The 27,240-nt window shown below is 45.9% G+C and overlaps 1 protein-coding gene and 1 long non-coding RNA gene across 3 annotated transcripts in view; both read right to left on the reverse strand.

Moving 5' to 3' along the window:
• RIMS4 (regulating synaptic membrane exocytosis 4) overlaps window positions 1–6,275 on the reverse strand; it is a 99,211-nt gene extending 92,936 nt beyond the window's left edge. The window contains exon 1 of one of the 2 annotated variants that reach the window (XM_081196689.1): window positions 6,057–6,275. In XM_081196689.1, the coding sequence (XP_081052815.1) occupies window positions 6,057–6,153 (97 nt within the window). In that variant the 5' untranslated portion in view covers window positions 6,154–6,275. The remainder of the gene's footprint in view (window positions 1–6,056) is intronic. The other variant, XM_081196690.1, reaches the window with a different exon arrangement.
• Window positions 1–27,240, reverse strand: part of LOC308588379 — a 289,543-nt gene that overhangs the window by 102,302 nt on the left and 160,001 nt on the right. The window lies entirely within an intron of this gene.

A 27,240-nucleotide genomic window follows, 5' to 3' on the forward strand; every position in this document is an offset into this window, starting at 1 on the left:
CCACTCCCATGGTTCTCCTAGTACCGGGTCACTCAATTTTGTCATGAAGTAGGAAATAATCCCATAATACGTATGTGACAGGTTGACTTCCCTCTTTTTCACACAGAAATGTTTATTGTGTTTAGGGTGCAAAGTAGAATTCCATGCCCCTGTGGAAAATGGCAAACCCAACACCTGCCCATCGTATTTTTGCACTTTCTTTTTTCTTGCACAGAAATGGCATTGGAAGAGTTGGCAGTTGGTTTCTGCAAGTACTGACCATCTGAAATAGAAAGCCATATTACTGCCCTTGTATTTTATCCTTATTAGAGAGTGTACACTTTTCAGCATGTCAACACAGTTTGTCTGATTCAAAATCAAAAATAAAATCATTGTTTTGCTAATGGAATATGAGTGTTAGTAGGATTCAGCCCTAACTGCTCATTATGGTGTCCTAATATCATGCTGCACCCTTTTTCAGAAGGAAGAGATATACTGGAGAAATTTCACCCACCACTCTGTTCCTTCCTAACTTGCCCACTGCTGCTGTTGTAGAAACTTCAATAGTCATCCTTTTCCCAGTAAAGAGGATGCGTCACCAACTTGCTACTGCTCCAGGGGTGGGAAAAAGTCATTCTCACCAGTTACTTCTGTTGCATGAATTTTGCCTGCCCAATCCTTTCCCAGTGATCACAGGACAGTTCTATCCAATATCTGGGACTCTTCTGCTACTCCAAGCAGACCAACCAGGACTAAATGGAACAAAGTTCTAACTTAACTACCTTGAGACTGTAGAAGGCTGTAGAAGGAGGGACTTTTACAGCCAAAAAAAAAGGGCTTTATACAGCAAAGCTCATTGGGAATTTGGGTGAAACTGTTGAAAGCTGACTACAGGAGAAGTGAATGGAAAGGAAGGTCAATATCACTCCCCGCCAATCGAAAATCACCTCTATAAACTGCCAGTATTTTGCAGGAGGGATTTGAGTGCATACCAGAAATTTAGGTTTGTACAGTTCACATGGATCAAAGATCTCTGCCTCCCCAGTTCAACAAATCCACTCCAAACAAAACACAGACTTCTTGTGACATTGAAATGGAGGGACAGAACAAAGGAACGGCTAACAGGAAGACCTATAACCGGCGTACAAGCAAATCAGGATGGATACTCATTATACAACCTTCCCACAAACAAATTGGAACAAAAGCTCAGTAAAATCCGGACATAGTCTAACCTCCATGTAAGCATTGTATAAGCAAATCAGGATGCATGCTCAGTCAACAGGTTTCCTGGAAGAGCCCAAAAACAGAGTGCTGGAGCTGCATTTTAAGTCACAGCCGGCAGCCTGCAAATTAAATCTGCTCCCTGCAAGCGCTGCAAGGCCTCTTGTCTCAATCCCTGGCCTTATCTTGGCCCTGCCTCCTCCTACCGTAGATTGCAGTAACTTTCTGCAGTAGGGCAGCTACCTGTTCGCCACTGTGTGCGTATGCTGGGGGCGAGGGCAGGAAGAGACATTATAGGGAGCAGAGGAAAATCTCCCCTTCCTACAATCCCCCTCCTGAGCTCCTGAGCAAAATGGACAAGCTTCACCTGTCGCTCCAGTCCAGATATAATACCAAAATGTGAAATGGGCTTTGCAAACTTCTAGTCAATTTCAACTCCTTTTGCTCGACAAAGCAAAATCATAAAAGGCAAATTGAGCTTTGTGGCTCCTTGAAGACTTAACAAAGGTATTATGGCATAAGCCTTTGTGAGCAAAAGTTTCCTACATTGTATGCAAAGGAGTGCAAGGGGGGTGGGTGGCCAATGAAAGCAGCGAGGTCAAAGAGAAATGCAGCAGTGAGCCTTCACAAACATATTCAGCTTAATCAATGTGACCTCACAGTGAGGCAGGTTAGGCTCTGCAAGGGGCTGGACGATGAGCCTTGAGGTCCCTTCCAACTCTATGATTCTAGGCTGAAAGATGGTGGACCAATCACCAAGCTAGCTTCATGGGTGAACAAGGATTTGAACCCAGGACTAGCTTGAATATTATCTGCATGAAGTTGCACTAGTTCTGCCACATTAACTGTGTTGGACTGTGTACACACTCCCATTTAGTGTACTCCCAAAGCTGGCCTGGCAAGCAGTGCACAGAGGGAGGGCATCAGCCATGATCCATATCTATCCTGTCGTTCCTTACAAAACGCTGTGTTTTGGTGCATTCTCCCCAAACTAGCTTTGATCTAAATTGTGAAAACGAACTAACCACCGCTGTTTTAAGCTGCTTATTTGTACAAAACCCTAGTTTGCTGTACCATAACCCATCAACTGAACTGCCCAGTTCCAAGCACACTCCAAAATACTTTTGTCTAGACTGATATCATCCATCTGGAGGAAATGAATTCATCCAGTAATATGTATTTGGAAGGTTAGATCCTTGTCTTGGATCAGCTGTCCCAGATGGGATGTTTTCATATTTTGGGGCCACAAATGATTCTTCTTAGCAATCAAGAGTGTTCGAATTCAGCTTCTTTGCAGACGTAGCCAAGCATAAGGGCACACCTGCACCAATTGTTTTTCCCCAAATGGTTTGCACCTGTGTGTGCCACAAAGAGCTTATGCAGTCTGCACAGTATCCTGCATTCTGCCTTGATTAATACTCCATGCCCAGATGCTAACCTTTGTATGATGTCTATTGTGCCTGGTTAGATATTCCACAGTGTCCCTAATCTAGGACATTATTCTCCTCGACTATGTCTTTTTAACACCTTTCTTTATTTCTCTTCAATTAAGGTGAAATAGGCGCTTTCCTTCCGATTTACCCATCAAATAGGCATCAGTCCTCCCGCACCAATACACACTTCAAGCTGCTTTATTGTGTGCTTCTGGCAGATTTCCCTCTTGACGTTGAATAGCCTCCATTAATTCCAAATATTTCTCTCTTTTTCTTTCCCTCTCACATACAGGCAAATACAGGGTCCCTATGAATGCCCTTTTTGTTGTCAATTCATGATTATTTCTGCTCACTTATGGTATCGGGGTTGTTGTACTCAATCACATTTTCAATACTATATTCACCAGAAAACATTTCGGGGCAGACACACTGCTTCGTTTCCAACCAGTGCATGTCCCATAACTTAAATCCTATAACTTTTTAATCCCACAAATGTTTGTCCTGCACTTCTTGTGCTGTAGCCGCCTCCAGATGACATTAATACAATAACACTGGGGAAGCATCGCAGAACAACTAATGAAGCAGAAAGCTGTGTGGATGGTCGAGAATAAATCCATCACTAGCGCACTATTATTGCAATGGTGTCAGGTTGCAGAATACATCTGCAAACAAACAACCGGTCTGGAGGAACCCACAAGGTTATTAGTTTATTCTGCTTTTAATCTGTTGGGAGCCGCCCAGAGTGGCTGGGGAAACCCAGCCAGATGGGCGGGGTATAAATATGTTGTTGTTGTTGTTGTTGTTGTTGTTGTTGTTGTTGTTGTTGTTACTACTACTACTACTATAGCTCATCAGTATAATGTGCTGTGATATATAATATGCACAGCTGTCTGCATATTAACCATGATTTCCAAAGGAAGAAGAACAAAAAGCACCCAGAAGCAGGAACATAGCTTAAGGTTGCTTTGTATGTTCTCAAGTCGGACCACTGTTCCATCAAGCTTAGTAATGTCTACACTGATTGGCAGCAGCTCTCCAGCTTTTCAGACTGGGGATGGTCTCAGCCTTACTTGGAGATGCTAGGGCTTTAACCTGGGGCCTGAGCAGGAAGCACACGAGGGAAGGAAATGCAGAGCAAGGGAAGGAAATCAAGGAACGGCAATTGCCAAACTTGTGAAAAATTGTAGCAGAGGGGCATCGGCGCACACATACCTCTATTATCAGGCAACCTTGATCCTACAGATTAGCTGAAGCGCAGCTGCGCCAATAGTAGACCTGACAATAATAAACTGGTGATAATATGCAGCAGTCCTGTGCGTGTAAAACAGATCTTTCTCCTCTCATACTGTCAACAATGGCTATGGTGCAGCTTTGAACAGGGAAGCATGGCTGTCATGCATGGTGTGAGTGGTGCACCTCCTGATGCCCAAGAAAAGGCCACTTCTCCAGTCAAAAAAGGTAAGACATGAGTGGCATTTTTTTCTTCTGGTTCTGCCTCAGGTTTACTCCATCCTCCAGTTCAGGCTCAAGAATGGCAGGATGGAGAATTCCCTCTCCAGAGCATCAAGGGGTTTAGCGGCACAATCTGGGGAATTCAAGATAAGGGCCATTTTGAGAATGGCCACCAAATGCGCACTGAACAAGGAGTTGAGGCCAGTACTTGCTCCTGAAGACCATTCCTATATAGGAGATCCAAAATTTAAAACTTTGTTTGGATTAATAAGACAGGGTTTCCTGTACCCAGCAAAAAAGACCCTCCCCTTCAAAGTCAATAAGTCACAGGATTAATTTCATTAGACACATCTACTCCCAGCACAATGCTATTCTAACAAATTCATAAATTTGCCTGGGTGAAAGCTTCACGGGCGGCAGATTACCTTTAAACTCGCATATTCTTGAAATGTATTAAATCCATCTGTCTCAATTAGCATATTTATCAATTAATTACAGCGGGAGTGTTTATTCTGGGAGCAGTGAGGCTTGCCATCTGAATAGCAGGGCAGTCTTTTGTTTTTACGAGACCAGAATGTGCAGTCAGAGAGGGCTTTTTTTGGGTCGTATTTAAAGTTTCCCCTTTCATCACGTTCCCCAGAAGGCTGAGGAGCTTAATAGAAGGATTAAGACTTGCACCATGCTTTTATAAATGCATTGACTTCAGTGTAAATCGAAAAGCAGAGAGCTCACTTGATTATGCCTAAGGATGACCCTTTAAACCCCGCACACTAATTCAGGGTCGTAACTTGGTATGCCTTGCACTGCAAACACACAGCATGTGTGGTAGGCAGTGGCTGGCAGGCTGCTAGTCAGGCGGTTTAAGTAGGGTGTCATCCGCAGCTCATACTGAGTCAGGGAGGGGTTGAGTCAGTGCATCCATGACCACACAGTCCTGCTGAAAGCCAAGCAGTGCTCCCAAATCTGATCCACCGTGTCCTTCTCATTCCAGTATCCTGTAGGCTAGCAGCACCCACCATCTGCATTGGCATTCGTACCTTTACTAACCCAAACACCCACCCACCCACCCCCAAGCTTCTTACCCATCCACCTTGAGGCCACCAACAGCAACTTCTGTTGCCCCCTGCCCATTGCTTCCCTTCATTAGTCCAGCCCATTCTTATTATTGGTCTTCACCAGCAACTATCTCATTCCTTTCATTCCTCTCTATGTATGCAATCATTACACCACTCTCCACTTTTCCTGTGGTCTGCCCCCAAAGTGCCCTTGGCCTGTGAAACATGAATCTACCACTCCAACCCCACAAGTTCTTTTAGTTTTGCTCATGCCTTTCACACCAGAGGAATGCAAAAATAAAAAAGCTTTCTCCATCACCCTCAGCACACGAAGATAGATAGATAGATAGAGAGAGAGAGAGAGAGAGAAACAAACACACCCTGTCAATTCCATTCAAGCTATTTTCACAGCAGGTTGTAGGCATGTGGAAGGTAGGAGAGCCGATATTGAAGCAGCTCTTGCGCCATCAAATTGTGTGTGTATGAGTGTGTGCATATAATTCCCACAGACACACGTTTCTACAGATGTACCACGATGAAAAGTTAATCCACACAACTGGAGGTGGCTTCCTTTTCTCCCTCCTCTGCACCTCTAGAATCTAATTTTTGCACCCTTCCTCTTGGCTGCTATTTACCTGGGAGAGAGATGGCAGACATGACTGAGGGATGTGGGACAACGGTTAACTCTATGCAGCCTGTCCATTTGTTTAATTGGTACAGTTCCAGCCCAGCTTTTCCTTCAAGGAGCTCAAGGTGGGTCCCACGCCAAGCACCCCCCCCCCCAACACAAGCCTCTCCTTCGCTCCAACTATTAACCCCTTTGCTGCCGACATGCCTCGGTTTTCTCCCCAGCTCCGGCTGCCTCCGTCCGCTTCCCTTTTGCTCTTCCCCCCTCCCACCCCGCGCCGAGTCTTACCCGCGTCCTCCTCGTCGAAGCTGTTCATGCAGGGGAAGTAAATGGCCAGGGCCTCGAAGGACGCGGAGAGGCTGAGGCGGCTCTGCGATCGCTCCATGAAAAGCCCCGAGCCCGGGGCGCCGCCGGGGGCTTCGGCCGCAGCTTGCGGCTTGGCCAGCTTCGACGCCCCATTCTTCACTCGGAGCACAGCCCGCGGCGTCTTGGCTACTGTGGGGGGGCCTTAGGGAGGTGAGAAATGGGCTGACCGGGGTGGGGGATATGAGGCGGGGGGTGGGTGAGAGGGGGGGTGACAGAAGAACGGACTTGAACCCACCCGCGGCGGAGATGGGAGGGAGGGAGAAAGAGAAGGTGATGCTGAGGAGGGAACGCGCAGGGAAGATGCTAGTGGTACCCAGGAAACTGAGCGCCCGGGAGAAAGGATGCAGGCAGTACCCGAGAGAGAAAGGATGCTGGCGGTACCCGAGAGAGGAAGGATGCTGGTGGTACCCAAGAGAGAAAGGATGCTGGTGGTACCCAAGAGAGAAAGGATGCTGGTGGTACCCAAAGGGAGGATGGATGAGGTGAGGAAGGATGCTGCCAAGAGAGCTGCTTCTTCCAGCTGCCGCTCTTCTCCCGAGGAGAGATGCTGCAGCTGTTCTTTTGCCCCCAGGGAGGAGAGGAGGGAGGCTGCTGTGATCCCCGATGCAGATGTCAGGATGGAGCCCGATGCCCTTGCGTCGCCGCGAAGTCTGCGGCTCCCGACGAGAGAACCACCTGCTGCTCCGCCCGCTCTCCCCGGGCGTCCACGGCTCTTCCCGCGGAGGCGCGTCTGGCTCTTCTCGCCGCGTCCCCCACCGCCAGGCTGCGCTCCTCCGGCTCTCAATGCCTCTTCATTCAGCCCGGCGTCGAGGGCGGGGGCTGCGGCCGTGAAGTCATCCCGGGAAAGCCGGCGCGGCCAATCGGAGCCCGAGGGCGGGCAGAGAGGGGCAGTCGCTAGGGCTTGAAAGGGGACCCGCCGCTGGATAAGGGTTGGCGGTGGCCGTTGCCAGGCGGAAAGCGACGGAGCATGCGCCCTCGCGCCTTTTGTGTGGCGGCGGCTGCGGCGGACGGTTTGCAGCCCATCGATTTCACGCTGCTGGAGTTCACTGGCTGTAGGATGTTCAGCACCATTCAGTCACAGAATCATGGGATTGTAGAGTTGGAAGGGACCACGAGGGTCATCTAAGTCCAGCCCCCTGCAGTGCAAGGATCTTTTGCCCGAAGTGGGGCTCGAACCCACAACCCTCAAATAAAGAGTCTCATGCTCTACTGACTGAGCTACCCTGTTGCAGGTACTAACTTAACTCCAGAGGAATGGCATGGTAGAATGTGGAGTTAAGTCCTTATGGAGAAACTAACAAGGCATCTTAAAGCGACCAGGAACACAAGGACCAAAGATGTTTTTGAAACTGCATAAAGGACTCCTGACCATTAGGTCCAGTCGTGACCGACTCTGGGGTTGCGGCGCTCATCTCGCTTTATTGGCCGAGGGAGCCGGCATACAGCTTCCGGGTCATGTGGCCAGCATGACTAAGCCGCTTCTGGCGAACCAGAGCAGCGCACGGAAACGCCGTTTACCTTCCCGCCGGAGCGGTACCTATTTATCTACTTGCACTTTGATGTGCTTTTGAACTGCTAGGTTGGCAGGAGCTGGGACCGAGCAACGGGAGCTCACCCCGTCGCGGGGATTCGAACCACCGACCTTTTGATCGGCAAGTCCTAGGCTCCGTGGTTTAACCCCACAGCGCCACCCACGTCCCTTGAAACTGCATAGCACATCTTTATTCAGTGCACCGGAAAGGACAATGCTGTCCTCTCACCGCCAGCTATCCATGGCTCACTTTGGGACAGCTTGTGAAGACGGAGAGTAGAAGACACCAAACCGATGCAATCAGATCTAAACTACAGTGGACGCTCGGGTTGCAAACGTGATCTGTGCGGGATGCACATTCGCAACTCGCAGCGGCGTGTCTGCGCATGCGCGGGTTGCGATTCGGTGCTTCTCCGCATGTGTGACCCTCAAAACCCGGAAGTAACCCATTCCGGTACTTCCGGGTTTCGGCAGGTCCGTAACCCAAAAAAACGCAACCTGAAGCATCTATAACACAAGGTATGACTGTCCTTACAAACTTTATGTTTGTATTATTTACATCAGGCACAACCAACAGGTAGATCTACCGGTAGATCAGTGGACGTCTGTGGTAGATCACAGGCTCCCCCCAAAGAAGCTCAACAACTTTGCCCTGCACACCTAAAACAGGGCTTTCCTTCCTAAAAAGAACTCAACAACTTAGACCTGAGCCCCAAATAATTGGATAGATCACTGCCAGTTTTTAACTCTGTGAGTAGATCACAGTCTCTTGGGAGTTGGTCACCCCTGATTTACATTATCATAGAAGAGCTCCTCAGGGTCATCTTGTCCAACCCCCTGCAATGCAGGAATTGCAACTTGATCATACATGACAGATGGCCGTCCAACATCTGCTTAAAAACCTCCAAGGAAGGAGAATATACCGCTCCAGAGGGAGACCGTTCCACTGTTGAACAGCTCTTACTTTCAGAAAGTTATTCCTGATATTTACTTGAAATCTCCTTTCTTCTTGTCAATAAATTAAATGTTTCTTGGGGGGTTGAGGATATATGAGGATTGTGATACGGCTTTTTTGTAACTGAAAAATAAAGTATTTTAATACCATGTGTCTGGTGGGATTGCGGTGTGCACAGGTGCCAAATGTCCGGATGGAAAGAATGCCTTCCAACACAATTCTGTGCATGTTTAGTCAGAAGTAAGTGGCATTGAGTTCAATGGCATTTACACCCAGTTAAATACATATAAGATTGCAGCCTATGAACTTCGGGCAGAGGTCGCTCTGTTTGTTTATTTTAATTGTTTTTTATACTGCTTTTCCAAAATCAGCAGCAGCCTCTCAACGCAGTGCCCCCAAAAATCAAGAGATCACATTCTCAACTAAACTTATTTAAAATCCATTAAAAAACAACAATGATTATATAAAAGCGCTTAGAAAAGGTGTCTGTAATTTATCTGTGGAGAGGGTCTGGGTTTGGGTCTGGTGTGGTTGATTGGAGATGGCGTTCTGTGTGCCTCTGGTTCTGGTGTCGGTTTTTGTAGCCAAACCATAGTAGCACCATCCAGTAGCCAAACCATAGTGGCACCTCCGGATGCTGCACCCCCCTGCAATCCCTACACAGATCTGGCTGGCACAAGACACAAAACCACAGCTCGCCCCTATACACGAAGCCAAGCCAGAGCACAACTAAATGCAGTACAGCCATCTTCTCAGAAAAACTCTTCACAAGCTCAAGAGGTCAAGACACGAAAGCTTTAGCAACTAATCCACACCTAATGACCCTCCTAAGTGGTACTCAGAATATCTCTCAAGAAATCACTCAAGATATCCCTCAAGTAATTAATGAACAAAAGAAGAAAAGGCACACTAACCTGGGAACTTCCTCTCTGCCCAGAACGTTGGAGGCTATACACCACACCCCCTCAACAGTATTTATAGGAACTCAAACACTGAGATCCTGCTCTGTTCCAGTAACAAGAAGCCGAAAGCACCAGCCTGAAGATGACGAGTGAGACCTCGTCGAAACGTCGCCTAGACACCCCAACTCTTACACGGGAAGACACCCGAAGACACCAAAACCTGCATTCCTGTACCCGTGAAAATCTACGAAAGCAAATATATATATATATATATATATATTATAAACACCAACTAGAAGAATTAATGATATTACTGAAGGTGCACTGAAAATGAAGCTCTTTGTAAAATAACAGGGAGGAAGCCCAATGAGCATCTGGTGGGAGGCCATTCTAAGGTTCTGGGGCCACAACAGATAAGGTCCTGCTTCTTGAAAAGAACAGCTTCACCTCCATGTGCAGGAGAGTCTGAAATGACCTCATTGAATGGATGTTAAATGTTGAGAGGGCTAAATGGGAGGGGATCTGCCCTGAGATAATCAGAATCCAGGTCACTGAGGCCTTTTGGATGTCAAAGCAGCATCTTGAGTTGAGTTTGGAAGGAGCTGGGAACTATTGTAATGTTTCAAAACATCTAATAGGAAAATGCTGGCTTGAGCCCACCATAATCAAACAGCATCACTTGGCACTAGGACACCCCCACAAAGACACCGTTGCAGCGATCCAGAATGAAAGCCCACCCAGGCAAGGATAGCAGTGGCTAGGTCTCTTGTCTTTCTGTAGCGGACATATCATTTAGTATACACTGCTCAATATTCAGAATTTCTAAGCGGTGTACATGTCATTATTTCTTTTTTAAAAAATAGCACACCAATTTTGCTTGGTGTTTGCAAAGAGAGCTGAGAACAATGGTGATATTGTGAATATCTGGTACTGTCGGTCTGTTTGTTTTTATACAACTTTTTATCCATGCCTTGCTCCTATGCTTACATCCATGCTGTGAAAAGCTGTTCCTGTTGATTTCTGTACAGTGGTACCTCGGGTTAAGTACTTAATTCTTTAGCTAATGGGGCCTCCCGCTGCCGCCACGCTGCCACCACGCGATTTCTGTTCTCATCCTGAAGCAAAGTTCTTAACCCGAGGTACTATTTCTGGGTTAGCGGAGTCTGTAACCTGAAGAGTTTGTAACCCGAGGTACCACTGTAGTTTATATCAATCCATGGTTCAAAGGCACAAAAGCAGGCAGGCTATTTCCCCTGCTCCAACCACCAATTTCCCTCCCCGCTCAGAATTCTTCCTGCTTGGAGGGAAGAAGGGCAAAATATATATTTTTAAATTTGCGATCCATGTTTTCTGCAAAGTGGGTAACTTATATTTCCATTCTTTCTCCCATGCTTCCATCATTGTATGATTTCCAGACACAGCCATATTAAATGGATCGTTTGTACAACATTGCCACAAAGGAGTATTACATATATTTGTTACTCAACACTTTAAAGCCACTACTTCTGCACAGCCTTTAAAAATCAAGACTCGGAATAAACTCAGAACAGATCATCATGCAGGTGAGGTTATCCTATGTTTGTTTCCAAGCATTTAAATTTACCCTATGGGAGGTGAACAGTCTGATGCACAACACATATAGGCACACTTTGCACCATCAAAAGCATTCCAACAGTTAGCTGGGAGAAAGGAGACAAACAGATTTGATTCATCTCCTTGCTCTCATATTTTGTTGTGTCAACTCCTTCCTTTAATGTGGGAATGAAGCAGTAGAGCTGTGGCAGGCTTCCTAGAAAAAGAGAGGCGTCATTTAGTCAACAGCTGCTGAAGCCCTTCTCTAAGAATGCAAGCCTTCTCCTAGCACACTCCAGTGGACTCTCGGCATCTGAGAGTGAGCAGTCACTGGTCAGGGTTTATGGTGTCACATATAGATAAGCAAGCTTTGTTTCTGAACGTTTCCTGAAGGCCGGTTTCCCTCTCTCTCTCTCTCTCTCTCTCTCTCTCTCTCTCCCCTCCCTCAAAGTTCACCCAGAAAACCTGGCTGCCAATCAAAAGCACCAGCTGTCCTCAGAAGATGAGCATTGCTCACCCAGGAAACTCAAAAGCAGTGTAGGCACAATTGCATCATATGCTTCCATTTGCGTGGAGGGATCTCTGCCTAGCGATTCTGTGTGACTCAAACCTCAGATAGAAAATAAGATGGAGCCTTAGCCTTCAGTTGGTTTTCCCAAAAGCAGGCAGGTTTCCTTGGTGTGTCACAAAGAGAAGAAGCCCCCAGTCCTTTGCCCCAATCATTTCCAGTTGCTATCAAAAGGAGGAATTAGGATTATTCTATTGTCATTTTACCTTTTTGAATGTCTTAAATTATTGCTGTTGATTTTTCTTAGTGATATTTATCTTGTTTTCTGTTTTTTGTAAACTACATTGAGGAGTTTTTTTGCTTTTTACAATCAAGTGGTGCTATATATATTTATATATAAATGTATGTATATATGTACCTCGGGTTAAGAACTTAATTCGTTCTGGAGGTCTGTTCTTAACCTGAAACTGTTCTTAACCTGAAGCACCACTTTAGCTAATGGGGCCTCCTGCTGCACCGCCGCTGCATGATTTCTGTTCTCATTCTGAGGCAAAGTTCTTAAGCCGGGGTAATATTTGTGGGTTAGCGGAGTTTGTAACCTGAAGCATATGTAACCTGAAGCGTATGTATTCCGAGATACCATATATATATGAAAAAGTTGTGCTTGGAATTGTAAAATACTCTGTATGTCCCAAGATGTTCAGACTTGACAGTAAGCCCTATAAAATGGATAGGCTCTGTGTATACCAACTTGAGTTCCTTGGAGAAAGGGCAGGATGCAAATCACCATACAATTACAGTATCATCAATATACATCAGAGAGGAGGAACCTTTTTGGCCCAGCAGCCCAGGCAGGCAGAGAGTCCGTCCACATGGGTCAACTTTGACAGGTGGGAGGGATAACCCACATGTCAATTTCCTGCTGTCATTATGGCTGGTTGTTCAAAGATCAGATTGGCTCAGGGTATTTTGGAGAGGTTCTACTTTGGCTTGGACAAATAAAAAATAAACAAATAGCTCAATCAGTAGAGAATGAGACTCTAAATCCCAGAGTTGTGGGTTCGAGTCCCACCCCGGGTGAAAGATTCCTGCATTGCAGAGGGTTGGACTAGATGATCCTTGAGGCACCTTCTGACTCTTCAGTTTTATGACTCTATTATTCTGTGAAACCTTAAATCTGACCCAATTCAATTCTTGATCTGGAATTCATTCAAATCTTTAGCGCACTCCTACCTTAAACCATAGGGATGCGGGTGGCGCTGTGGGTTAAACCACAGAGCCTAGGACTTGCCGATCAGAAGGTCAGTGGTTCGAATCCCCGTGACGGGATGAGCTCCCATTGCTCAGTCCCAGCTCCTGCCCACCTAGCAGTTGGAAAGCACGTCAAAGTGCAAGTAGATAAATAGTTACTGCTCCGGCGGGAAGGTTAACTGCGTTTCCGTGCGCTGCTCTGGTTCGCCAGAAGCGGCTTAGTCATGCTGGCCACATGACCCGGAAGCTGTACGCCGGCTCCCTCGGCCAATAAAGCGAGATGAGCGCCGCAACCCCAGAGTCGGTCATGACTGGACCTAATGGTCAGGGGTCCCTTTACCTTTACCTTAAACCATAGGTTTGGACAGTGCTTTTTTCTGGGGGGGACGCAGGGGTATGCATACCCCTAAACATTTTGTGAATCTTTGTACTTTTGTCCATTTACTGTATTTATTTTCCCCGATTTAAACTATAAAATGGTGATTTTCTTGAGTCAAAATGAGAGTACCCCTAAACATTTTTTAAGAAAAAAAGCACTGGGTTTGGATAGAAATTGGTTTGTACCATTAAAGAAATAAGTTGTGTTCCGTTGGCTGTTCGGTGGCTTTTGACAAAGCATTCCCCTCAGTCAATGTTCTGTTTGTAAAAGGCAGTAATAATGGTCTACCTCATGAGCTTGATAGGAGTGAGAAAACTGAGAATAAGTGAAGTAACATTATTACCCTAAGCCCTGGGAATAAGCTGTGCTATAAATCTTGCTGTTGAGAAATAAAGATCTCTATTGCTTCTGAGAACATGGAAGCAGATCTTGAGTCATAGACCTCTTGCTGCTTTCACTGCATCACCTGCCAATATTGTTAGATGGAAGTGGTCCAAATGCCTTAAAGTACAAAGACTTCTCTCTATTACCACAGTGTCCAGGAGCAGATTCAAGCTATCGAGATTCATGCAATCAGCTCTTGAAAGCTTAATGCCTGTTGCTAGTGGGTACATGGGGTTTGAGCTGCCTAAAGTTTCTGGCCGCGTGATTAAATTTGGTGATACCACACCTCCACACTTCTCTAGATTTTTGAGCAGTTGATAAGTCTTTAGCTGGAGATTCAGATGCCTTGCTAATGCAGTTATATGTGTCTCTCTTTTTAATAACTTCTGCGGACTCCTGAACCCTTGCAGTCTTTCACCCCAAAACTCCCTCTCTTCAGAGGCCCGGTAGGTGACTTCCTCTGTGATATCTGCTTAGCATTTGAGCTCCCTTCTCACTCACCCCCGGTAAATTCAGTCGTTAACATAAATGAATAAAAATGCACAGAAATAAAGCCTACCTTTGGAATAGACATCCCTGTAATTGCACAACTGGGCACAGATTCTGCTTTTCAAAATTCTGAGTATCTAGGATTTTTGATACTTGCTTTTAAAAAGTAAGGAAGGAAAATCTGAATGCATGCAGGACGCTACAGTTAAGACCTCGGAACAGACGCCAACACCTTTTCCAGCTTCTTTGGGGTCATCTCTGTGGCATTTTAGTCCTGCAATGCACTGCATTTCTGTAGGAATCCAAACCCAGGTTAAAGAAATTGCATTGCCTGCTTTGACTCCAAATCTAGTTAAATTGTTGGCATGTGGGGAGTTTTTCTTCTCCTTCATGTCTCTGCCACGCAGACACTTATGTCTCATATCCCTATCCTCCATATTCAGCTAATGCCACCGCTTTTGCCGTATTCTCTCCAGATTGACAATCTTTGAAGCAAAACAGAGATGGCAGTTCAGCAGCTTCCTGTCAGATGGCACAGCAGGTTCCAACTTTGATTGTTACTCAGTTACTCGTGGCATTCAGTTTCCAGGGGAAAGAAATCCCAATCAGTGCAATCTGATTGGCTGAATTCATTATCTGACAGTCTGGAAATGGAAGTGTAGTTTTGTTAAGAGCGTTAAAAGGGTGACCCTTATTCCCCTCACAGAGCTTCCAGTTTCCAGAGTTCCCTGGAAAGAGGGGTTGACTGTTAAGCCACTCTAGAAATTTATGACGACAAAAAGTCGTTTCAATGTTCTTCTTGTGTACACGCCACACAGATCCAATTTTTCACTTTGTGCACATTCATCCATACATGGCTTCTTTCAATTTAAGGGCTCACCCAGACCTGAGCTAGTCCTGTACCTGGAAAACACAGGTCCAAGAGGTTTTCTGCTTGCTTTCTAGGCACGGATCTGCTTTCCCCTGGAAAACCCACTCTTTAGCAATAAATCGGAGCAAATGTCAATCCAGAGAAAACCCGATTGACGTTTGCTCTGATTCAGCAATAGAGATTGGGTTTACCCAAGAGAAAACGGCAAACCAACGGTGAGTCTGGATGAGTCTTCATGCTATCTCAGTGTTTTTCATCCTCACTAGTGGGCAGTGCCTGATGGGATATGTATTTGCACTGTCTGTTGCGGTCCCCTCCCCTCAATTAGTCCTTCCCACACCCTCCCCATCTGCGATCCATTTTGGGAATGTGCATGGGTATTTGTTTACCTGTGCATGATCAATTCTGCTTTTTCTTTTTTTAAAAAAGGAGATAAATGTTTGCCGGTATACCAGATTTGCACGGGTTAAAGATACCCCCCCAAAAAAAGTGTGTGTTGTACCAACCACACCAGCAGCCTACTAAGGAGCACCTCACCAATGGAGGTGTCATTGTAGATGGCACCCAGTAAAATATCATCACACATGGGGTTTTTAAAAAAGATTCCTGCCCATGCAATATGCTTTAGTATGTAACATGCAGTTTTATGGTGGATCTCCATCCCTTACTGCATTATCCATGGATCAGGAGATTTTGAATTAAATTGTGGAAAAAGTGCAGGCTGCCATGACTGCGTCCGACTTTCTTGGCAAGTATCCATGCAAGTAGATGTTGAATTTTATTGATCTGTGGTCGTTATTTTAACTCAGTTCATTTCCTGTTGTACAGCCAGGCATCCTACTGAGGATGACCAAGCATTAAAAACACAAATGCATCCTAAGTGCAGACTTATACACACACAAAGGCACACACAAAGAGCCATGCCAGAGGCACAGCTGCAGGCTGTTGTTGCTGAAGATATAGGCCACAGACAATTCAAGGAGCTTTGGTGTTCTGCTTAGGCTTCTCTACAACACTTGCCTCTGCCAAAAAAAGCTGCATGTCCAATTGAGGGGCAGGAGATTTCCTTGGGAGTAATGAGGGCTGAGTTTTCCTTCCCCCAGTTTCTGCTGCACCAGGAGAGGAGACAAAGCAATCATTGTTGTGAACCATTCGGAACCATTCTATACATTACACCTGATAGTGGAGTAAAGTGGTAGACTTTTCAACTCTACCATTTCAGATTACAGATGGGGGAATATTTTTGAGCAGTCCCCTGTCTAAGAAACTTCAAGCATTTAATAAACACTCAGCAGTGGCCAGATGATTGGAGAAGATCAGTCTACATCCCAATCCCAAAGAAGGGCAGTGCCAAAGAATGCTCCAACTACCGCACAATTGCACTCATTTCACAAGCTAGCAAGGTTATGCTTAAAATTCTACAAGGCAGGCTTAAACAGTATGTGGACCAAGAACTCCCAGAAGTGCAAGCTGGATTTCAAAGGGGCAGAGGAACCAGAGACCAAATTGCAAACATGTGCTGGATTATGCAGAAAGCTAGAGAGTTCCAGAAAAACATCTACTTCTGCTTCATTGACTATGCAAAAGCCTTTGACTGTGTCGACCATAGCAAACTATGGCAAGTTCTTAAAGAAATGGGAGTGCCTGATCACCTCATCTGTCTCCTGAGAAATCTCTATGTGGGAAAAGAAGCTACAGTTAGAACTGGATACGGAACAACTGATTGGTTCAAAATTGGGAAAGGAGTATGACAAGGCTGTATATTGTCTCCCTGCTTATTTAACTTATATGCAGAATTCATCAAGCAAAAGGCAGGGCTGGATGAATCCCAAACTGGAATTAAGATTGCCGGAAGAAATATCAACAACCTCAGATATGCAGATGACACAACCTTGATGGCAGAAAGTGAGGAGCAATTAAAGAACCTTTTAATGAGGGTGAAAGAGGAGAGTGCAAAATATGGTCTGAAGCTCAACATCAAAAAAACGAAGATCATGGCCACTGATCCAATCACCTCCTGGCAAATAGAAGGGGAAGAAATGGAGGCAGTGAGAGATTTGACTTTCTTGGGTTCCATGATCACTGCAGATGGTGACAGCAGTCACGAAATTAAAAGACGCCTACTTCTTGGGAGAAAAGCAATGACAAACCTAGACAGCATCCTAAAAAGCAGAGACATCACCTTGCCAACAAAGGTCTGTATAGTTAAAGCTATGGTTTTCCCAGTAGTGATGTATGGGAGTGAGAGCTGGACCATAAAGAAGGCTGATCGCCAAAAAAATTGGTGCTTTTGAATTATGGAGATGGAGGAGTCCCATGGACTGCAAGAAGATCAAACCTCTCCATTCTTAAGGAAATCAGCCCTGAGTGCTCACTGTAAGGACAGATCGTGAAGCTGAGGCTCCAATACTTTGGCCCCCTCATGAGAAGAGAAGACTCCCTGGAAAAGACCCTGATGTTGGGAAAGATTGAGGGCACAAGGAGAAGGGGACGACAGAGGACAAGATGGCTGGACAGTGTTCTCGAAGCTAGCAGCATGAGTTTGACCAAACTGCGGGAGGTAGTGGAAGACAGGAGTGGCTGGCGTGCTCTGGTTCATGGGGTCACGAAGAGTCAGACATGACCAAACAACTAAACTTCAACAAGGGTTCATGGGTGTAGCCGGGCGAGGCAGGAGGGGCAGGAGTAAAAGTAAAACAATAGAAATACTTAACTAACTGACCAATCATGTCAGTTCTGCCCCTCCCCTGCTAAAAATCATGGCTACACCCATGACTGGGTGCTGCCAGGCTGCTACTATTTTGGGGTAGGACTGAATCACATACTGGGAAATTCTTGGTACATAATTACTGTTGATTGGGATGTCTTGCACAACAGATGGCCCAGAAGTGCAATATATCTCTCTTTATCAAGGGATTGAATATATGTAGTGCTATCTCTGACATTTACCACATGCTGGAAGCTGTTTACATGCAAGGACTTCAGAATATACAACACAACCATCCCTGCAGTGTGAAGTGGCAACATCCAGAACTCTCCCACCTTATTCTGCATACAGAGCCGGCCCTATCAGTAGGCAGAGGGTTTAGGTTGCCTCAGTTGGCAGATGCTGGGAAGCAGCAGTGAGGCACTGGAGGACAGAGCTATATGTATTCCACTTGGCTTGCCGTTTACCCCTTCCTGCCCTCAGGTGTGGTGTAGGAGGCTGCACTGTCTCATTTCTAGTGCCCAAATAAACTTCCAATGCCAGTCTGGTTGGCTTCTGTATGTTGGAATGGGGTGCCATCTGTTTCAGGCAGCAAAATATCATGAGCTGCCTCTAGTCTGCATCAGGAGCAGGGGACCTTTGGCCTTCCAGATGTTGATGAACTTCAACTCACATCATCCCTGCCCATTGACCATGCTTGCCAGGGCTGATGAAAGCTGCAGATCTGGAGGGTCAAAGGTCCCCAACTCTTGGTCTTCATGACATATCAAAAGGCCCTAAGGCAATCCACGCTGAACTGCATGAGCTGTTTTTAGGCTCAGGTCAGTTTGCAATACAGCTTGCCGTCAAGTCATTTCCATTTTAGCTGTAGAATTGCAATCCCTAGTTATTCACTTATCCTGCTTAGCAAATTAGGCCTTTCTTATTCTGCCAATCACCTACATTTTTTCCTTAGAAATTATTTCATTATACAACAATTCCCTTTGACGCTTGAAGTCCTGTTAATATATTTACCTGGTGAGTTTTATGTTAGCCAATTTATTACACTTAATCCCGACTGATTTTTTTGTTTGGAGTTTTCTATTTCAGCTTCCTCTTTCATTTTAGTTTTGGGTTTTTTTACCTTCGGAAATAGATACTGCTTCCATGTGCAAAAGCAGAAGTTGCTTTTGGGGAGGAAAAAATCTGACCCACATAGCTCTCTTTAGCAAATGTGGAACAGACGTTTTGTGCTATATACAGAAGGGATGTGGAGGTGGGAAGCCATAATAGAGAGCTAGCAGGATGCATTTGAATGAGCACTTGCTTGTTGTGCAGACAAACTGCTTCCTTCATCTCTTTCATTCATTCCCACTCATGTCACTGTCAGTGTCACAAATGGAAGCGATGATGGAAAGAGAGGAGCGATCAGAAGCGTCTGAATTTTTGCAAGCAATTTCTTTTTGCAAAGCACAACAAGGACATTGAGGTGATCCAGATCTTCATGTGCCTAGGCTCTCCCACCCTCAGCTGTAGATTTCCCACTCTGTTACCACCAAGCAGCACACAACAACCCACCTCCTGCCAACTCCTGCCAACTTAGCAGTTTGAAAGCACACCAGTGCAAGTAGATAAATAGGTACTGCTCTGGCGGGAAGGTAACAGCATTTCTGTGATCTCTGGTTTCTGTCACAGTGTTCCATTGCACCAGAAGCAGTTTAGTCATGCTGGCCACATGACCTGGAAAGCTGTCTGTCGGTCTGAAAGCGAGATGAGCGCCGCAACCCCATAGTCGCCTTTGAGTGGACTTAACCATCCAGGGGTCCTTTACCTTTTACCTACAGCTACTGGAACAAGATCTCTCCTCCTCATAGAATCATAGAATCATAGAGTTGGAAGAGACCACAAGGGCCATCGAGTCCAACCCCCTGCCAAGCAGGAAACACCATCAGAGCACTCCTGACATATGGTTGTCAAGCCTCTGCTTAAAGACCTCCAAAGAAGGTCTTTAATCACCTCGTTTCAGGTGATTCCCCTTTCCACTGTAGACCTGTAAGACATATCCCATACTATCTAGGAGCTGCCCCACTCCCCACCCCCTGAGGGTGCAGGGGCTGAGGCTAGAGAAAGATAATTCTGCAATCTGCCTTTCACTTGTGCAACCACTGGGAGTCAACGCCTTGTGCAACCACTGGGAGTCCAACAGCTGGAGTCAGGATGATGCAATTAAAACTGAATTCTATCTGTAGATTTCACTCATGCTTCTGAGCAAGCCCAGGTGAGGCAGAAGGCAGTGAGAAGGAGCTCCGATGGGTTAAAGATATAATATCTGTTACCTGGGGCTCAGCAGCAAGTCTTTGGGAAATTCTAGTCTAAGCCACAGGCTCTCATTAATGAGCATTCTATTTTTATCCGTGATCGAAACATTAAATGGTCAGTCACATGGCTTTAATCAATGAATGTTCCCAGTGCTATTTATAGTCCGGTGCACATTTCTCTGAGGCCGGTTCATTCATTTAAAAAGCTTTCGGCAGACAGAAAAGAAGCATGTCTAGAAAGTATTTTCTGCATAGCTTTGCTGAGTCAAAAACATCTACTTTTAATTCAACGCGAAGGAAGCTGGTATAACGGACCAAAGGCAAGAAGTACGAGAGGGGAAATAATTTTTATTCTCTCCCCACCCGTGGCAGCTGAGATTAAAGCATCAACAATTCATGTGGCACAGAATATGTAAAAAGTGTACTACCTAAGTTAGTTGCTGCCTTTCAAGGAAGGTCCTGGAGCTGCAAATAGCCAAAATAAATGCCTGTTGACATATCTGTTGCCAGCCTGTCACCTGAATTTTCCCATTGGCTGAGCTACTGTGATGTTGCAGCAAGGTTGTGGGGTTTTTAACTGTTGCAGTGGGGTAGTTAGCCCACAATTGCTAACCGTGACGGTTATATACCATGAGGAGAACAAAAGGGCCACTTGGCTGAGGAAAAGAAACATCAAGTTACAAGGAAAAACTAGGTATTGCGGATTGAGGGAGGAAATAAACAGGCTGTTGCCGTTTTCAGGAACAGGTGCCTATACGTTGTTAGTAAGGGGGCTCTGCCCCCACTGCTTGCTCTTCTCACTAACCTCCACTTGAATTCGTTCTACTCTGGCTGCCATTTTGTGGGTAGCTGCAGAAACTGCACATGCCACACAAACCCTCTCTTTCTTCAAAAAAATATTATTAATTGCTATTATTTTGAAATTAAAGCTGAGCAGTTGAGTTTCCTCCACAGCCAACCTTTCCGGCAATTGATTTTTATTAAGTTTCAAAGGTTTTTAACAATTTAACTTCAAATTTAATACCAATTTAAAAGGATAGTCATATTCTGAGCATGTCCATTAAAATCAGTAGCATTAGCCTCAGTGTTTTCATTGGGTTTACTCTGCGTATGACTCGTTGCCTTATCACAATCCACTGGGTGATAGTTGATGTCAACTCATGGTAATCTGAATTCACTCTTATTTCTGCTTCGTACTTTGCATTATGTAGGTGTAACCCTAATATTTGTTAAGGGTACATCTAAAATGTAATTTGTGAATGGGATGCACATGCAACGTCACACAAAACTGCTCAGAAAGCTGTGTGCCTACTGGGTTATTAATAGAATTGTAAAGGATGGGACCATGAGGGTAATCTAATCCATCCAACCCTTTCCAGTTCAGGAATTTTGCTGCTCTCTCAGGTGTGCGTGTAGGAGCCAGGCCCTGTGACCAATAGGACATTGCAGGATTGGGGCCTTCCTAAGTTTGTTCTGAAGAGGCAAGGCGTGGCCTCACAGGTGAGGCCGATTGGTAACTCACAGCACCTGGTGGCAAGAGCTGGGACGGGATATAAGGTCAGCATTTCCCTTCAGCTCTTTGCCACAGTAACACGCTCCCTGCCTTGCTGTGTTTGGCTTCTTGCTTCCTGATCCTTGAACCACAGCTTCTTGACTCCCTGCTTCTTGATCCTTGGACTCCTGACTTCGTGCCTCCTTGCTTCCTGACCCTTGGACCCTTGGCTTCTTGACTCCCAGCTCTCTGACCCTTGGACTCTTGGCTTCCTGACTCCTGGCTTCTGGACCCCCGTTCCTGCTCCCACCCCACCATCTTGCCCCTGGTCTTGACGTCCCCTGCCGGGACTTGGATCACCCATGAACCAGATCTTGATACTCTGGAACCCTGCACAGCCACTGCCTGTCACTGTATACATTGCTGTACTGGACAGATCAATGGTCTGACTTGGTAGAAGATAGCTTCTTATATTCCTGTGTCAATCATGCCAGAAACAAGGCAGATGCATGCCATTGAGGAAGAACTCGCTGTTACTTGCAATTTTCTCTGAAACTGACCTTCCTTGTTATACACACTTTTTATGGAGAATCCAGCTGCTGCTGTCGCCTAACACTTGCTTGCCAGTTTTTTGTTTGTATTATCCTCCAGTGCTGTTTTTTGAAAGCCCTGATTTGTGTCCTGGATTTTTGTTCCAACTAATAGCGTTTTTAATCCAGGCCTGTGCAGAGTGAACAGGCGATGCACTACTACTGAGAGGTTTAAGGGGTACACCACCTTTAATCAAAGGTTTCCTCCTTGCATGTTCAAACTATTTTATTGCTTCCTGTTCAGCAAATTTAGGGCGCTTCTACAATGAGGCATTTTAGCAAATTGGTATTTGTTTTCTGCAATTGGCTGAAAGGAGAATTAAAACAGTGGTTCAACACGGCACTTAATATAGAGCTATATTATCTGGCAATACCCATCCCTATTGCCAAGATCCTACTATGTTTACTCAGAAAAAAGTCCTGTTCCGGAAAGGTCACCTGCAATGTTAATTAGAAACTTCCTTCTTACAGCTTCTGGCACTTGTATTGTTTCTTGTTCAGCAAAGCAACAGTTTGACTGAGTAATCTTTTAACTGCATTGTAATTACTCAGTTCCTGCTTCTTGCATGGGGGCAGAGCAGGACTTTAGTTTCTGGTTTCCACTCATGTTTTTTTCCTTTTACAATTAATTTGAATAGGAAGCAATAATAGAAACTGCACAGAGGAAGCTTCTATGTAGTGCAGGGATTGTCACTGCTTTGTCCCGTCCACTTTCCTTCATTTGAGGCTCTATATGTGTGCAGCCTGAGAAACTTGCACCATTTGCTTCCTTCTGAAGCCAGCCGTGCTATTATTAGCTTTCGATGCCTGCATAAATAGCTTTAAAAGCAATGTAGGATTTGGCTGCAAAGTTCAAGAAAATCCCACAACATTCCTCTCTATGAGAACAGACCAGGAAGAAGTGGAAATAATGATTGGTCGTTGTAATGAAGAGAGATAAATAAAGAATAATCTTCCGGGCAATAGTTTCTTATTTAAAAGCAAAACACAAGGAATCAATTTACTAGGGAACACAGGAGGAAGCAGATGGGCTAAACTATTACAGGGACAATCAGGTGCCTGCATTCAACCTCAGAAGAACCCATTTGTACAGTGTCAGGAGGGGTGGCCTGGCATATCTCCTCTGATGTGTTCCCAGGAATGGGGCTGGCACAAGTTAATTATAATATTGTTTTACATAACAAGCATATCAGGGACCACAGTTGCCGCTGACAAAATGGAATGGATTACCTGGCTGCCATGATATTTCAGCAGTGGCGTAGCGTGGGGGGTGCCAGGGGGGCAGGCCACACCGGGCGCAACATCTTGGGGGGCGCGCGCTCGCTGCCTCCGGAGTCGCCGAAGAGCCTCGGGCGCAGGCTGTAGCAGAGCCGCATGTCTCGCGGAACCGACGAGCTGTGCGCGCGACCGGGCTGAAGGCGCCCGGCAGGCAGCGGCTCTCAGCGCTCGCCGCGGAGGACGCGCCAGGCAGCCCCTTCTCACAGCCCCGCCTCCGCCGCTGCTGCTGCAGCTGCTGGGCCGTTGCATTTTCCTCGCCTCTCTGCCCCCCTCCTCCTCCGGGCAAGCGGCGTCGTTTGGGCGGCAGCGCCAACGGCAACTCGCAGGTTAGGGGTTGGGGGGGGCGCAAATTACGTGCCTTGCCCCGGGTTAGGGGGCGCAAATTACTTGCGTTGCCCCGGGTGCTGACAACTCACACTACGCCGCTGTATTTCAGTGTGCATTGGAGAGAGATCAGCACAGGTCTCTTCTGCCGTTCTGCCATTGTGCCCCAGTTTCCTTAGTCCTTAGAGCTGTCTACAAAGTCATGGGTATAGCTCATGGGTGGGGAAGTGGAGGTTTGGGAACTGAATGTGCCCTTTGGTGCATATCTGCCTGGCCACGCCCTTCTCCACACTTTTGGCTGGCTAGCATGTGCCCTTGGACTCTCATAATAGATCTTGTTTGCCCTGGTAGAGGGTAGAGAATGTACAACGATCAGCCTACTGCACAGAGGTAAACAAAAAATACATTTTTTGCTCTGCCAACATTTAGCTCTGGTTCTGCCTACCGCTGACATGTGGTCTCTGGAAGACTACTAGGGAGGAAGAGTGTCCCTTGCGCTGGAAAAGGTCCCACACCTCCCTGGCGTCATCACAAAGCAGCCACCTATTTTCTCATGAGTGTTTCAAATTCAGAATAACAAACAGCTGTCTGGAAAATGAAATGTTGGAAAGGAGCTCTTTAAAATTTTAGGAAAGGATAACTGAATTATACTTGGAGTCGAGAGTGGATTTCATGCTCTTTATTCAGCTCATAGTGGTGAGGAGGAATGGAAGTTCCCCCAGAATGTCTGCCTTATATACATTATTTACACAATGGGCCCCACGTGATTGGCTAATTCCAGGATTCTCCTGTAGGCCAATCAGGTTGCAGATTCCCTTCCACCTGGAGCTGGATTGGGTGGCTCCTGTGGACCAATCAGACTGCTGCATTCTGGATCCTGTTGTTCTAGGACCAATCAGACTGCTGCATTCTGAATCCTATTGTTCTAGGGCCAACCAGACTGCTGCCTTTCGGATCCTATTTAACTCAGTACATAACAATAACTAAGATGATAGACTATGCTGAAGTGGATATCTAAGATGATGGATAACTGTGGATATCTAAGGTGACAGACTATGCTGAAATGGCAAAGATGACCAGGAAGATCCGAGATGAAGATGAAAAAAAAGTTTATACAAGACTGGACAAAAATTTATAGAGTACCTTAAGGTTCACTGTAAGGATTTAAAAACATTAGCAGGATTGATATAACATCTGTGAAGTAACGTGAACGAAGGATATAAATGGATTTGCAATTGAATGGAAAAGTTAAGATGTGTAAGGAAACAGGGGAGAAATTGGAAACGGGGGGGGGGTGGAGGCTGGGGGGGAGTCCAGAAGGGATAAATAACCAATTAGCTTTTAAATTGTGTTATGTTGAATTTTTTTCGAAAAAATCATTTCAAAAAATAAAATAAAATTGCGAAAGGAAGATCAGTCATAATCAGGGGAAGAATCAGGGTCGATTTTATTTGCTCACATATAATTGCAGCCAGATTAAGCAAGTCTGGGATTTGTATCCTCGCTGAACTCTTTTTAACTGCTAAGGAGGGAAATGATATCTTATGGCTGCCTCCTTTGTCTGCTTTTTTAATTGCTTTGTTTTATTGGTATGATATTTATTCCTGTTGTTTTATTGTTGTGAGCTGCTCCACAGATATCATTTATCAGAAAATGGCATAGAAATCTGCAAAATACATACTGGTTGTTATTTCAATGGTTGGCTTTAATGGTGAGTTGCAGAGCCTAGGTATAAAAACTTGCAGATAAATACAGAAAATGTTTTGCATGCCCTAAGGGGGCCAAAATATTTGGATATCATTATATTGTTACGGGTTTACCGTTGGTGTTCTGTGAGTAGGGTTGCCCTGAAGCAATACTTGGCCAGCTCCTTACAGTGCTCCTAGGCTGCTGCTATTTTTGAATGAGATTCAGCCACATACCAGAAAATTCAGGTCACACAATGAGGCTTGACTGGGAGGTCTTGCACAACAAGTGCACTTCCCCAAAAGATCAGACTTTTTGCGATAGGAAAGCACTGATAAGTGTGATAGAGAAAGTACTGGAAATGCAGAGACATCACCTTGCCAACAAAGGACCGTATAGTTAAAGCTATGGTTTTCCCAGTAGTGATGTATGGAAGTGAGAGCTGGACCATAAGGAAGGCTGATCGCCGAAGAATTGATGCTTTTGAATTATGGAGCTGGAGGAGTCCCATGGACTGCAAGAAGATCAAACCTCTCCATTCTTAAGGAAATCAGCCCTGAGTGCTCACTGTAAGGACAGATCGTGAAGCTGAGGCTCCAATACTTTGGCCCCCTCATGAGAAGAGAAGACTCCCTGGAAAAGACCCTGATGTTGGGAAAGATTGAGGGCACAAGGAGAAGGGGACGACAGAGGACGAGATGGTTGGACAGTGTTCTTGAAGCTACCAGCATGGGTTTGACTAAACTGCGGGAGGTAGTGGAAGACAGGAGTGCCTGGCGTGCTCTGGTCTGTGGGGCCACAAAGAGTTGGACACAACTAAATGACTAAACAACAAAAAACAAATCCTTCCTTTGATGTGCCATCATCCAGCAACAGAGCATATGCCCGCCCTGCCCAGGGTGGGCACATTTCTGAGGGGGTGTGAAGGGTGCCCTCCCAGGCGTGGGGTAGGTGCGGGGTAGCCAGGGGTGGAGCAAGCCACCCATTCAGTATGCCGCCTGCCCGCAACTCCCAAGCCTGCCCCAAGCTGTCAAAACGAAGGGGGAAGGGGGAAATGCCACTGGCAAAGTGGCTCAGAGTAGGCTTAGGAGTCGCAGATGGGTGAGGGCACCTGGGGCGGTCCCCCCCCGCTTCCTACACCCCTTCCATCATCTAACCTCCATGCAAACAAATCGGAATGGATGCTCATTAAAGAGCTAACGTTGTCGAATCTCCCCATAAACAGATCGTGATGGATGCTCATCAAACAGGTCATCTGGAAGCATCCTAAGGGCGTCTATATCCCCAATGACATGTCTCTATAGGTACTAAGATGGCCCCAGAAGGCTAACCAGAGGAATTTATTACTCACTTGGATTCCCCCACTCTAGCCAGAGAAAGGGCACAAGGTGGCTATCTATGAAAAGTTAGAGGCCAAGACAGACATGTGCACAATAAGCCAAGTTTGGCCTTTGCGTGCTAACAGAGTTTTGGGTCTTGACCACTTTCACCTGATGTGGGTGCAATGGGTTTTGGCTGTCTTTTGGTATATTTAAGTTGTGTTTCCATCTATGCTGAATCTGTATTTACAGCTAAACTAACATACTGCAAGAAGGGCAAGAATGTCCAGGGATCACCTTCCAACAGGAACCCAAACTTGGGTGAAGGTTGCGCCCTGGAATTTCTCGCTGCTGAGAGAAGTGCATTGAAAATAGCAATGGGATAGGTTCAGACCTAGGGTGCAATCCAAATCTTGGCCACAGCCCAGCAGGGTTTAGTGGAGGACAGTGATCAGGGGCTGAGTTGGAATCCACTGGATTCTGCCCCTGCTCATATTCTCCCCACCCCACCCCAGAATGCCCCATAGAGCTTCCCATTGGCTGCTGCCAGTGTAGAATCCAGAAGCTCTGC

The sequence above is a fragment of the Podarcis bocagei genome, assembly GCF_964188305.1.
Source record: "Podarcis bocagei genome assembly, chromosome: 5".
Lineage (NCBI taxonomy): Eukaryota > Metazoa > Chordata > Lepidosauria > Squamata > Lacertidae > Podarcis > Podarcis bocagei.